This window comes from Seriola lalandi, unplaced genomic scaffold, assembly GCF_002814215.2.
Source record: "Seriola lalandi dorsalis isolate HSWRI2012SDOR001 ecotype SW California unplaced genomic scaffold, Sedor1 jcf7180002054829, whole genome shotgun sequence".
Lineage (NCBI taxonomy): Eukaryota > Metazoa > Chordata > Actinopteri > Carangiformes > Carangidae > Seriola > Seriola lalandi.
This window is the reverse complement of record NW_019525382.1, coordinates 970,052-985,188: the sequence shown is the minus strand read 5'-3', so window position 1 is coordinate 985,188 and position 15,137 is coordinate 970,052. Positions and strand designations below refer to the sequence as shown.

The following is a 15,137-nucleotide window of genomic DNA, read 5'->3' as shown; positions in this document are numbered from 1 at the left end:
TATTTGCTGTTTGTCTAAACGCAGTTAAGTGCTACTGCAAAAGCAAACAATAAAACAAATCCTTAGCAGTAGCAAGGAGACCAGTAACTACAGAGTAAAGCATTTATCTCTGCAGCATTTTTTAACTGTTGGCCTTCAATTGCTATGTTATCGGTTTTTGTGGGACTTCTATTTTCTGATTTACTTAATGGAGTTCGCTAGTTCATGTTATCATTTGGGTAAAAAAGGTCAGCTAGAAGCCTGTTAGTGATTTTCTCACACAATATCATTGTCTATTATGACCCACTAAGCCAATTTTTCAATTAAATAAGCACTTTGCACTCTTTATAAAAATCTAGATTCCTAAACTTTTCTGAGCACTTACATGTTGTCCACCTTGCAACTGTTCCCAATTTGAGTTTGCAAAAACGGTCCTTGCTATGAAAAAGAAGCTGAAATATTCTGAATATGTCCTGATTGCTCATGCTCTTCTCTCCAGGTTCACCTGCAAACCTTAAACGACCAAATGGCTACCGACATGCCCATGGACACGGTGCCGGCTCCTCACTCTGCCCCAGCCTCACCCCCAGACACTGCCCCAACCTCACCTCCTACTCTCAGCTCCAGTTCAACCCAAGACCAGATTCCCTCGCAGGAGCCAGCAATAGCTGAAACACCTCACACAGCGGTGACCTCAGAACACGATGCTGCTCCAGATATCACCCCAGCTCAGCCTGCAGCCCCAGACATGGCACCAGGAATTGTTCCAGGTTCTGAGCTCCCCCCAGGCCCTGTGCTGCAATCACTGCCACCAGTCAGTGCCAAGAACCCCAGCTGCAAGATCATGACCTTTCGGCCCACCATGGAGGAGTTTAAAGACTTTGCCAAATACATCGTATACATGGAGAGTCAAGGGGCTCACCGCGCTGGCCTGGCAAAGGTGAGGACAACACACTCATACACCCGCACACATATAGTATACTGTATATACTCTCATACATTACACTCACATACTTGGTGCAGCCCTTTACAGTCCTGTGATAGTAAGGTCTAATTGTCTCATTGTCACTTACAAGTTGGATAAAAGCGTCTGCCAAACGAGTAAATGTAGTCATTAGTTGAATAGATTAATAGCATCCTATTATCTGAGCATTGATTGTTTAAACTCAACGATGGGGTGTTGATAATATTCTTGTACAATGTAAAACATCCACTTTGATGTGGCTGGAAGCCACTGTAAACCTCTCTATATGAATGTCAACTTACTGCATATAAATGCTAAACATTTACTCCCTTCAACAGGTGATTCCTCCGGAGGGCTGGAAGCCGCGGAAATGCTATGACACCATCGAGGACATGGTGATTCCAGCTCCCATCATGCAGGTGGTGACTGGTCAGTCAGGTCTGTTCACCCAATACAACATCCAGAAGAAGTCAATGACTGTGGGAGAGTACCGCAAGCTAGCCAACAGCAAGAAGTAAGTTGGTGCCCAGTCCAGGCGTCTCATTTATAAATGTGGTCGTTATTTAGTGCTTGTAGACTTTGTCACGCATTTGTTTAGAAGAGACTGAAACTGATGATGAAAGACTTCTAAGTTGTTTTTGTCTTCCAAGCAGTAGTCAATATATATATATATATATATATATATATATATATATTACAAATGCTGATGATACAATTATTTCTCTTTTGTAAACTTTAAAATAATTTTTTAGTAAATTAGAATATAAGCATATTAATTGGGGACCACTAATTAGTTTATCAGTAATAACCCTTACCACTTGCCCAAGCACTGGGGCAAATGGTTTAAGCTTACATCTGGAACAATGTCATTAGTGTCATTGATTTGCATGAAACTCTTCCAGCAAGAACAGTTGTTTGTTTTCTGCTTAAGTTGTAACTGAGTTATGTCAACATTTGTAGTAGCTATAGTGGTAGCTTTTGATCAGTTGAATAACTTGAATTGAAAACTGAGAAATTGCAAACTTGGGGGTGTAGCTGAAAGGCCATCTCTCTGCACACTGCTGACAATCTATCTGATCCTGTTCTGTTTTTAGGTACTGCACACCTCGTCACAAAGACTTTGATGACCTAGAGAGGAAGTACTGGAAAAACTTGACATTTGTGTCACCCATTTATGGTGCGGATGTCAGTGGCTCCATCTATGATGAGGTAAGGTGTGTGTGTGTGTGTGTGTGGGTGTGTGTTAGTGCTCACTTTCTAACCTTGCTTATTTTGCTTGATACTTTAGGTTAAGGTTATTAATTGACTAAGAAAAGACTGAAAGACTAAATGGTTTGAGGACGAAAAAGGATTTACTATACCTTTGGCATTATATGGGATGCATATTTTACACTGATAAATGGATAATTGTTAATTGTGATACTATGTCCTTAATATAAGCTGCTTTAAATATTGTGCTTTTTATGACTTGTTGCCAGTATCATAAAGGTTTCCACATCCTCAAGGTGTAAATTCAATACCTTGCTGTGTGAATGGGAAATTGCCATTTTTGTTTGACCACAGCACCATCTGGTGTTACAGCCATTGAAAGACTGTTTGAGTACATGGTAATCATAAGAATGCATGTTATTCTGTCCAGGATGTTCAAGAGTGGAACATTGGCCATCTCAACACGCTGCTGGATATGGTGGAGCAGGAGTGTGGCATCGTTATTGAGGGTGTCAACACACCGTATCTATATTTTGGCATGTGGAAGACCACGTTTGCCTGGCACACAGAGGACATGGACCTCTACAGCATCAACTACCTACACTTTGGGCAATCCAAGTCCTGGTCAGTCACTGATTTTTTTGGGTTGTTTTTTTTGTTTGTTTCATCTTGATGCTTTCTGTATAGGCCGAACAATGTCACTTGTCATTTTCAAGTTTTATAGTCTGTGCTTGCTGCACAGCAGTGTGTGTCAGTATAGTTAGTGGTCATATAGCTGTTGTTGACAGCAGTAACAATCACTTTGCGATTTTCACAAAACTGGTTGGACTTGATTGCAGTGATACTGACAGAACCTGTATGGCAAGCAGCACCTGACATGTTGGCACTGTTGTACTGTGATAGCACAACAGCCTGATGATACTGCCTGGCGGGTAGCGTCTGGTTAACAGCACCACCTAAAGTTCTCGTGGAGCCTAACAGACACATAATCTGCCTGTGAAGTTGGGGTAGCACAGCCACGATGACTCAAACTGAATTTTCTCACTCGAGTTTAATTTTAAGAACCACCGGTAGAGTAATTTGTAACGAATACCAGCTCATTACCGTTGGATCCAAACGGTCTGAGCATCACTAGTATCAAGCAGTTCTTTATTGATTAAAGCTAACAATGGATACAGGGTTGAGTGTATTTTAACTTCTGTTGCTTCCTCTCAACTTTGTGTACTGAAAACATGATTTTTAAATGGTAATTTGGTTGTAACTTGGTTGTGGATGTACTGATATTAATAAGCAGACCTCTTGTGTGTCATGTACAAGCAGGAACCTCTGTCCCTGTTCCAAATACTCTTCCTATGTCATTTTTCCTGCTGTTGCACCCGCTCTGTAGTGTGCATTAGGGGTCCTCAACGTATTTGTCTTAGTGAACCAGTCCAAAGCAGTTGTAACAGGCCAGGGCTTGAGGGTAGGAAGGTCTGTTGCATAAAACCTTGCAATTCTGTGCCAACTACATAATTCACAGATTCATGTTTTAATCTTGTGTTTCTGGAACAGTAAACTTATGTACTTGCTTTACTGAGTCGTTTTTTTGAGAATCTCTGCTTTTAATACATGGCCATTAGTTTGAGCGTGCTGCTTTGTGCTCGCAGCACTGAGGCTTCTCATTGGCTATTTCACCATCGGAGGGTTCCTTATTTGGCAGGTAAACTTTTGAGATATTTGATTGTGCTTGACGTCTGTTTGTTTTACAATTGTGCTTTGACTTTTAGGTATTAGGACAAATGCTTCATGAATAATGCTAGAATTCAGTTTTGTTTTTCTACTGCTTCTTCTACCGTTTTTTGTCATTTTGTTTTAGAATTCTTTGCAAATAGTTACCTCTTTTGTTGTCTCCTCAAATCCCGCTTGTCTTCAAACTTATGCAGTAAATCTCTGAAGAATGTTGAAACCATGACCTTACCATGAGTCTTACTGTTGTTGTGAAATTCAAGGTTTTATCCTAAGTTCACTCTTGCAAAGGCACAGAAAGTTTGCTTAAACCATGTGTAGCAGATGGTGTACAGTATAGGAACCTATAGGGGTTTGAGTGTTGTTTTGCTTGCTGGCTTTCTATTCTGTGCATCATTACATTTCCCTTTGTCTTTCTGTCACTCAACCCTGGTGGCCCCTGGTCCCCGAAAAAAAACAAAAACCTTTTCCTTTTCTACCCCTTGATTTTCTCTTGTGCGCAAGTGTGTGTGTATGTTTTCTCTTCTTTCCCTCAATATTTTTTTTGATCTTTGGCACGGCAGGTGGTGAGCAGACTCAACCCAGCCTTGGAACACTCAGAAATACAGTATTAACTCTGTGTGTGTGTTTACATGTATGTGTATGGCTTCCCTTCTCTGTTCGCTCCATTTGATTCCATCATCCCCCCTCTCCTGTCTTCCTCTCAGAGTGGAGTACTCCGCGTGTGTATGTGCGCGTGTGTGCGCGTGTGTGTGTGTGTGTGTGTGTGTGCACGCACGTGTGTGTTCTGTGTCTGTGATGTGATCTCATTAAAATCATCTGCCTGTCTCATTTTCACACCTCTCACTGAGAGTGGCTATGTATCTTTTCAACTCACTGTAAACGTATGTGTGTGTGTGTAGATAAAAATGACATTCATCGAGCTGTGATTTTCAGCCTGGTGTTCAACAGGAGCTGAGCTCAGTGGTGGCTGTGCCATTTCTTGTAGAGAACAGTACAGGTTTATGCCTGCATTATTCGTTAGCCTGGATGGCCGCAGTTGGTATCAAACCCTTAATCTGATCAAATATTTAGCTGATGTATTTGTTTGATGTGTGCTAAATGTTTTGTTACCATCTTGCTCATGAACATTTAAACGGGTAACCCTTGTGGCATGATTTGAATCAGTGATGTACCGGACCAATGCATAGGGCCAACATCAGTAAGGTTGTGGAAGCAAGTGTATACAGTATTTTTAAGGACACTGATTTTAAACATCAGGGGCCTTGACGCTGTCAGTGTATGGTCTCACATAGAAAATAATAGGTGCAGATGTTTTGATGTGCATTACAGGCTACAAGTGTTTGTTGCTCTTTGAAAATACACCAGTATATTGTTTTTACAAGAACCTCATTAATACTGCAAGAGAAAAACAAATATATAAATATTCAAACATATCATAATATACAGCTACTTATAGTGCATATTTATTTCTCTTATTGATTTGACAAATTTGATTGTGTGGCTTTTTAAAATACATCTGCTTTTGCGGAGTCTGAAGTTTGCCAACACATCTATGCATTCTGACTTTTTTGCTTCTTTTCTTGCTTTCTTCCTCTTTATACTTCCGTTTAGTTTGCCCCTGCTGTCATCCCTGTCAGTTAGACTAATTAACTCCCAGATAGATGGATGCACACCATTCATCTTCTTTTTAAAGCACGTACTTGTCTCTCTCTCCCTTTTACTCCCTCTCTCACACTCTAAATTGAATCATTTTCACTTTTACACTTGTGGGGTCCTTACAGGCTGTTAAACAGACCATGCCCTTGACACACACACACACACACACACACACACACACACACACACAAACATGGATGTGTAAAATCCTTGGCAGTCACTTTCACCCTGTCTTTATCCCTCCCATCATTCTCTTTCTCTTTATTTTTATTGCTGCAACCCTCTCAATCACCCATCTACCTCAACACACACCAGTAGATGTGCTGTCAGATAAAAGATTACCTCAGAGCATGTGAGGGGAAGGTAGGGAAAGGCTGACGAACGAAAATTGAAAGGGATGTTCTTCCTGGGATGGGATCAGTTTCTTATGAATCCATCAGTCCTCAACCTCCTCTATAGTCTTTGACAGTTTTTCCCCTTTGTCATAGCAAAAAGTCTGAATATTTTCAGGTTTTCCTTTTTAAGAATTTTGCAAAAAATTCTAAAATTCAGTTTTCACTTTAGCTTTATGGGATTTTGAGTGTAGATTGATGAGAGATAAATGTTTTTTTTTTTTTATTTGAGTAAATGGCTGCAACATAACAAAATGTGCAAAAGGTGAGGGGGTTTGAACACTTTGTGAATGCACTGTAAATCATGAGTTTTATATAAATATATATATTTTTTTGTACAGTGGGAGTCACTTTTCTTGAGAAATGATAGAAATGGCTTTCAACTGGAAAACACTAAGGAGAATGCATAATATTCTCAAACTGAAGGAACGCACAACAACGCAACGTACTGTGCCACCCTTCATGCTGTCAAGACATCTTAATTCCACCTGCTAGGAACACTGTCCCGCAATAGATAAATCAGCCTTCCTCAGAGAGGTGGAAAAGTTCATGCCTTCATTTGCTGTGTGTTGTTTTATTTGTGTGTTTCTCTCTCTGCTGCCGGGGTGACAGACGTGTTGTTGCCATGGCAACCATGGCCTTAGGAGGGAGGGAACAGGAGGAGACGCGCTGATCGGCTGATTTGTTTAGTTTGATGCTGGGATGGAAGGGATCATCTGAGGGATGTTCTCTAGCGTAGGCTTCTTTGAAATTCGTGCACATTTACACAGTAAACTCTGGAATGATGCTCCCCCAGGACAAAACACCTCTAAAGGAATACTTGAACATTTTAAGAAATGTACTGATGTGCCATCTAACTGAGAGAGATGAGAAGATCAGTATCAATTTCATCTTAGACTTAAATCCATGATATGTTTAGACTAGCTAAGCACAAACACTACAACACATTATTTAATACCCACCTTTTTACCTCCAGTATGTGGCTGAATCCCATCGTAACTTCAGACCTGACATCGCTATGATGAGTGCAGTGGGAGTTTAGTCTATTCTGTTGTTTTGAGCAGCATAGCCATTAAAAGGCACATTTTACTAATGCAAATAACTGCTCACAACACACATCATAGGACACACAAAAAAAGCTTTGTGAATATTTAAAATCTTTATGGACTGTAGAAAAACAATGATTCAGGACGGTTTGTGTGGTGTAGTTGGTGGCCATCAACAAGGAAGATACAGTGTATTGCCAAGGTTGTTGTAAAAGTAAATATGTCTCTGTGATGCACATGGCAATGAGACAAAGAGTGCTGTATCTGGTCATATTGAGACTAATGTGAAGGAGCAGTTAGAGCATTAGGTTGGTATTTCAAAACCAAAACCCTAGGTCAGGTTAAAGTTATCCTTGACCAATAAAGTGAATCACCAACTGCCATTTCTCTTGCTGTTCTTTGTCTGAGAGCCACAGGACAAATTACAACTCTTATTGTATAACCTGATTCATTTTAGTGTCGTAGTCATTGCCCATTATCTTGTGTGCTAAATGCACAACACATAGAGAAAGATTATGTACTTAAAACTATACAAAAATACAAAGGGTAGTTACCTGGATATTAACTAGACCAGTTACAACTCTGAGATAATAACCTGAATTCAGATAATAACCCTGCTTCCTAATTGCATTAAGGACTTTGGTCTAGAGCTTCTGATGTTGGATAGTCGAGTAAATATAGGTTATAATAATAAAACATTGAAGGATGCTGCCCCTCTCTGAAGTTCAAAGCTTTTGTCGACAGGTGGCAGTGTGGCTCCATGTCCTGGCTCCTCCGACTCAATTTATTTTCTTTACCCCCCCCCACTCTGTCTTACGCTCTTGGTCTTTCTTTTTCTTTCTCTACTTATGTGTGGTTGCATCTCACCATCACCCCATCTTTGTTTCTCGCCCTCTATTTCTCCATTTGTTTTAAACATCCATGTGGCTGTTGAGGCTTGAGTAAGAAAGGATAATAGTTCATTGCCTCGGGTCTCTTGAGGCTTATGCAACCCAGAGGAAATAATTTCAGTAATAAAAAGTATTGTAATAACTTCACAAATGAATGGATTAGATCTGAGCTTTGCTGGCTCCCTCCCACTCTGTATTACAAATAAACTCGCTTTCTAAATGTAGCGTCTGATATTTAGTGTAATGATATACTTTACAGTGCCTACCTCCTGTATTAACATTACAAACACTGACTTCTTGGTAATGTTAGTACCCAGCTCTAACCGTGGAGCAACACAGAATCAGGGCCACAGGGCTACCGCATTTGTACAGTAATAAAACAGAAACAAAGTGGAAGGAGGAAAAACAATGAAATATTATGAATGAAACAAAGCAGCAAAAAAAAAAAAAAGTTGTAGCAGATCAAAGCAATATGATAAGAAATTAACTCCCCCCCCAAAAAAAACAAAAAAAAACAAACCCTCAACCCAGACCCTCCGAACATTGACAAGAATAGTGATCTGCATGATGAGTGCATGTGTAAAAGAGAAGGGGAGGGAGGGGCAGTGAAGTGTACAGCATGGGTAATTTAATTTCTTAAAACGGTAAGTGCTGAGGGCTGTGAAATAACCCTGCACTCCCAAAACAGTCATTTCTCCTGGTCCTGCCCTTCATCGGTCATTTGATCTTTTCCACCACCCTTTGTGTTTCCCCTTCTTCCTCCCTTCAAATTATAACTTGTTTCTTTCTAGATTCTATCTTCTATCTAGTATCTAGACAAGGCTGTTGTGTAGGGCAGCAGTTTTTTTGTAAGGTACATTCAGAAATATGTCCTCTTGTTATTCATGCTAATTTGATTGCTGGAGTGATTTAGTGTTCCTTGTTTTTTTTTTCATGGTGCCAACTGTACAGACGTTAGGCAGCTAGCTAGTGATGTACACATGGACAAGTGTGTCTGTACTGTGTGTAATTTCTGTGCATTTAGATTTATGATCATTTTGATACATAAAATACAAATATTTTGCTCAAGGTAAAATATTCTTTACTCGAAAGGTCGCATCTTTGCCTCATTCCGTACGCCTCGCATGAATTTGTGTCTATTTGCACCTTTGCATTGATTTTATATACTATTGTGTTACCTCCACCTCTATGGGAAGACTCTTCACTGTTGTTTAGTTTACCTTTAGAAGTTGTTGAAAATAGTGGTTTCATGATATGTTCAATACCAAGAAGGCAGCCCAGGTACAATTTGATCGGCGTACAGCTTCTATTTTTACAACTGTTTTACTTGCATCAATAAGGTCTTAAAGTATATTTAAAAAAAAATAATATTATATACATGTTTGAGATATTCTAGGGCAATCTATAAGTTAAATAATAGCAAAATACTCAGAATGATTTATGTGTCTTCCTTGACAAGCATGTTTTTGATGTTGCTGTAGAAACTTGTGTCCTTCTGGTAACAAGACAGCCAGCCTTATTAATAGGAAAACCTTTCACTAAACTGATCCCCTTTTTACTCCCTCTGTCTGCAGGTATGCCATCCCACCTGAGCATGGCAAGAGGCTGGAGAGGCTGGCACAAGGTGAGGAACTGAGGATGTACTCAGTTAAAATCATTTTATTTTGCCATGTTCATTTTACCCCTTTATACCCTGCTACCCTGCTGTCTTTCTGTTTGTCAGTAATGCACCTTAAATGAAGGGGAAAGTGCTTCAGACTATTAAACACACAAACAGCATTAAACTGTACACATGCTACACAAGACATGCACAGAATACACACTAACATACAACCAAAGCTCGCTTACATGTTCTCCCTTGCACTGGTGAATAAAGTAAAGTAGCAGTTCTCAGCTACAGCCTGTCTCATCCCCCTTAAGCACAGCATGCACTGCATTGTTAAGAACCCTTTACCACTCACAATAAACAACCTTTCTCCAGTTTCTTGTCGGTGTCAGTGGTCCTCACAGTAAACAGTGTGGTACATGCTGTGGTTAAATGTGCATGTATTCAGTGGATGAGAAACTTTTATATCCCGCTTTCTCACCACATATAAAAACATAGATTTCTTTGTCACCTGGCTGTGCTAAGATAGAGCTTGAGAAGGAAGAGCAGCTTGAAGCGGTTAGCGTGTGCACTCACTTGTACTAAAAAGATCAGGAGGGCTGTAGATGCTGAATTTGGAGGAAAGGCTGGCTGTGCTGAAGCCAGCAACATCAACTATCTGGACTGCAGAAAGAGGAGGAAACCCATGAAGCTCATACAATGAAAATGGTGATCAAGACTGTGCGTTGATCAATTGTCTATGGTGCTGAGCAAGCATGGGCTGCTGCTATGTTGTCTTCATACTTGTTACAACCTGTTTTATGACTAAATTAAATACATTAGAATCAGTTTTATTGAATCTAATTTACTTTACTAATTTAAACATTTACATAACATGCTTTTGTGAATGTTATAGCTAAAGGTGGTTCTGACATGATGCTCTTGACTCAAATTTTAAATAGTGTCTGATTCAGATAAACGGGGACTGAAGTGAGAAAGTCTTAAGCCAGTCTGTCTTTAGTGTATCGTCAACCATCTGCCCCTCTCTCTGGTGTAAGATGTCTGCTTGATTCGCTTCCCTTCCTTTCTTCCAGCCATGTTCCCCTCCTCCTATTCCCTGTTTTGATCAATGAAGATTATCTTGTGTACTGCATGTTGTCCAGAATGAGGTTGAAGATATGGGGAACGATGACGGAGAGTTGTCCAATTCAAACTACATTAAATAGACACACTGTTTATCCTTGTTGCTGCGAAGAGCTGCTGAGAGCAAATCAATAATCACCAATGCATTGCCTCTGTCACTTGCTATCCTCCTTTTATACTGGACTGGCTGGAATATGTAATGCAGTATGTGACATGTGACAGACAAGCAGTCTTTGCAAATGAAAAAAAGACCCAGCTCTGTGCAGGTAATATTAGATACAATACATAAAATGCAGCATAATTTATGTTAAAACAGTAGCTATATGCATATGTAACCACATAACAGTTGTCTCGTGGCTCGGACTATATAAATAGACGTATTGCCATAGCAGGAAAATCACAGGTTTAACTCAACATAAATTATTGTTCCACGACAGAGTCGCTGGAACTGGTAGACCTAAATGAACTTCGGGCACTATTCATGTTGTTATGTTCTGTGTTATTCAAAATCCTGATCATTAGCAGTGATTATGCCACATTTTTTTCACCCTAACCCTTGAAGCAGTGTCTGATTCACACTTCAGATACCTTGTGAAACCCTACAAAAATCAGTATTAAGAAGAACCACTGCCTTGGATAAAATAGACCAATTTCAAAGCAGACATTAGTACCATTAATAATGGCTGTTTTCTGTTTACTTATTTCAGTTCCAAAGCCCTTGTGCTGTGTCTTGACTTACTGCTCAACCTAAATGGAATGGGACCATAATTAGGATCATTACTTCCACCTGTGCCTTTCCTACGACTCTACCTCAAGCAGATTTGAACTTTTAGCCATGCATTCTTTGTCAGGTGCACTGATGCTGTGTTTATCCTTTCAGTAAAGTTGCAACTTAACAAGTCAGCAATGAGTTGTTTATCTTCCCTAGCTGGTTGGGACAAGTCACTTAAAGTAGTCTTCCAGTTAAACTTTTTAAGTATTCTGTATTAGTATTTTAAGCTTGTCCACTGAGTAGTTCTGAATCTGCACCTGCAGTGATCAAAACACATAACTAGAGTCAGTGAATCCGATGTTTGCTCAGTAGATTAAGTGCATTTTAGTTGATTTAAAAAAAAAAAAAAAAAAGAATTATATTATGCAGTAAAATAGATTTAAGATAATTTTTTGTGTGTAACATCTACCATATATCATGTTTTCTGTCATACTAATGATCATTTTCATGAGACTGGTGAATAGTAGTTAAATAAAGTTGAATAGCTTTGATAAGGGATGTGAAAGCATTCAAATTTGACAGCCAAAAATTCAATTAAATTAAATACAAGAATCATAAATGTGATAAAATTCTATCAAACTGTGTCATCATCCTTCATGTTGGCATTCAGTTTTCAGTCACTGTCAGATTGCACCCTTCCTCTCTTAGCTAAGCAGCTGGCAGTGGGAGGAAAGCAGTGCCAACGTTATTTAACAAGCACCCACTGACCTATCAAAGCCATCGTCTGCACAGGCAGCCAACTGTTTACGAGGTCCTAAAAAGACAGTTATGAGTGTAGTAGGAATGCCTAATGGGCCTGGAACAATGGTCTTGTTACTTGAAAACTCCTCTCCAAACATTTGACACGACGACAGCCGTTGCTCTTATCACTCCTCATTTCCGCATTATTTCAGACTTTTTGGATTTTGGAAGGGAGGAGGGGGGCTACTAGGTTGGAGGCAGGAACTTAATTTTAAAACTCAAAAGGACAGAATGAAGCCTTTAAGTTAATGTTACCCCACGGAGAGCTCAGAGAGCCAGCTGCATTTTAATGGGGATTAATACCCGGGCTGTGTCGGCACAATATTCACCTTTATCAGCTCCAACAAGCAGGCAGGCGATGAGAGAATAGAGACCCTCTCTCCCTCTCTTGCTTTGTAGAGTAGAACAGAGGCTGAAACAATGCAGTGAAAATGAAGGATGAAATGGGTGCAGATTATACTGTCAGTCACATTAAAGTTTAACTGGGTGGAGGCTGGGATGGACCCCCCTTTTAGGCGCTGGTGGGTACAAACAGTAAAGAGTGGGAGAGTGAGTGATGGAAGAGAAACTCTTTCTTTGATTATGCAGAGGCCATCTGAGTTTCTCTGTCTCCAAGAGCAAAAGTGAGCCTTTGTTTTAGAGAGAGAGTTGGGACTTTGAAGACCTAAAATGTCAGAGTGGTTTTAAGAAAGCAGGGTTGTTTTGTAACACAAAAGTTAACATTGCTAAGTTTCAGCAGCTGTGTAAGTGGACTTTTGCAGATCAAAAAAGTAGTAGTTGCAATCACACATTTGCACATTACACAATTTTAGTAGTCTTGTAAAATACCATGACTGCAGAATTCTTTTTAATGACCTTGGGGACAGAGCCATCAACAATTAAAGGACAGCAGTTTAAGACCTCATTATATTATTTTTCAGTAAACAAATGAAACGATGGTTAAGATAATTGGCAATCTTTCAATTTTAGTGCTGGCTCTTGCACAATTTCAATACACATTTTTTTTTTTGACTGCAAAGCAGATACTCTTCAGGCAAAGGTTTTCACTTTGGTTGTGCAGAATGGGATAAGTGTTTGCTCCCAGTTTCAGTTTTGTGCTGTTCTCTTTCTTTGTGCCATCATGCGATCCATCAGATTTCCCCAGAAATCCAACCTGGAGGCCAACAAGCAATCAATTTACATACACTACGGCAATGTGATTATTCAACACTTTAGGCAGTAAATTCATTCACTCCCATGTCAACAGAAAACCAGATTTCCTTTTCCAGGTTGTGGGATTAACTATAGTCAGTAAACACATTTACAATTCTGCTGTATACAACTGTTTAATTGGCAGTACTTATCTAGCATTCTTCAGATGCTTACCTGCCAATTCAGCCTGCCTGCAAAACTACATCATCATATCAGCTCTCTTACTAATCACACACTTCATTCCATTACTTAAATAGAAATAACCACATACACAGTAAAATAAATGTACCATAGAAACCTACATACTGATTATACACTGTGAATGCTGTACATCAGATCCAGAGTTTAGGTGATTGGTGCTTCATAGCTTTTGACTGTATAATAAGTGATTAATGATTTGCTCCATTAGGTTGTTAGAAAAGAGATAATTCCTGTAGTATACAATAGCTGCATTTATAACACCTATCACACATATAGTATCTCCACAGTATCTATTGTCTGTTCAGCTGCCGTGTTATCTGAAGTTTACCTTTCACTGACAATCTTGTGCCATTTGACAAGCAGCAAACACAGGGCTGGATATTGTGCCATTGTAGGACCAGGAAATAATCATTATAATTGAAGGCTTTTATGAACAAGTGCTACAATTTGGTTTGAAGCAAGCTGTTTGATAAACAATGTTTGCTAGTGATTAAGTTATTTATTCATACACAACCCGTATTTGTAGATGTGCTACCATGCCTTGCCAATGCCTCTGGTATTGGTGAAGGTATTCATGGTTTTATGAGATAACTTGAGTTTCTCTCGTAGAATGTGTATCTCGATTATCAGTAAAATGCTCTGAATACCATGTGCTCACTGTGACCCTCCGCAGGCTTCTTCCCTGGCAGTTCCCAAGGCTGTGACGCCTTCCTTCGTCACAAGATGACGCTGATATCTCCATCCATCCTAAAGAAATACAGCATTCCATTTGACAGGGTGAGTGGCAACTAGTCCATGTTGCATGACATAAAAGGACATTTTATTAGTCACAATGACTAAAGTAATTTAAATTTTGGTCTGTGTTGTCTGTGTTATGGTTAGAAGGTTCTATGTTTTTACTTGACCTAGTATTAGATGACAGCCATGATGCTCGCACAAAGGTGGAGTCATAAATGGGTTGACACAGTGTCACTCATCATTCACTGTTCTCCACACTCTCATATGCTGACTCAAATGTGTAGCTGAACACTCCAGTGAAGAAAGCTAGTTTTTCATCATCCCTTGTCACAGGACTCTAATATTGTATCTACCATTTCAAGCAGCTAACAATATTAACTTGCATGTTTTTCAAGATAGAATCATTGTGCACAGTGCACAGGCCATGATAATTCTCATTACTTTAACTATAGTTACATGTAAAATAACTATAACTATATCTTTTTCAGTAATTACAAGTGTACCTTAATTGATTTTAGTACTCCCCCAACTCCCTATGTGATCAAGGACATGGTAAATTGTGATTTCACAGACTGATTGACAATGGAACTGATTTTAAAAAGAAATTGAAGATGTGTATTCCATACCTGCTCTTCTGTGTCATACCTTCTCAAGTGGGTCTTGCATAAATCGCAGAAGAGATGGGCTTGTTTTGAATGATGAATGACGGTTAGTGGCTCAGCTTTGACGTAAACACCACAACTGCTACAGGCTGTAGTATTGATACAGTATGAGTAATGATCTTCTCTGTCTATCATAGGAAATTAATTGGCTTTTTTCCGCCTCGCTGTTTATGTTCTATTCAGTAGGCAATATAAATCCTCACATAGAAAAAATGAATGGAAGGTTGAAGGAAAAAAAAA

General features: G+C 39.5%; 1 protein-coding gene across 1 annotated transcript in view; it reads left to right on the top strand.

The window, feature by feature from the left end:
- Positions 1-15,137, top strand: part of kdm4b (lysine (K)-specific demethylase 4B) — a 43,474-nt gene that overhangs the window by 3,891 nt on the left and 24,446 nt on the right. The window contains exons 2-7 of the mRNA XM_023426526.2: positions 479-919; positions 1,282-1,457; positions 2,038-2,152; positions 2,583-2,776; positions 9,439-9,488; positions 14,171-14,274. Of these exons, the coding sequence (XP_023282294.1) occupies positions 506-919; positions 1,282-1,457; positions 2,038-2,152; positions 2,583-2,776; positions 9,439-9,488; positions 14,171-14,274 (1,053 nt within the window). The 5' untranslated portion in view covers positions 479-505. The remainder of the gene's footprint in view (positions 1-478; positions 920-1,281; positions 1,458-2,037; positions 2,153-2,582; positions 2,777-9,438; positions 9,489-14,170; positions 14,275-15,137) is intronic.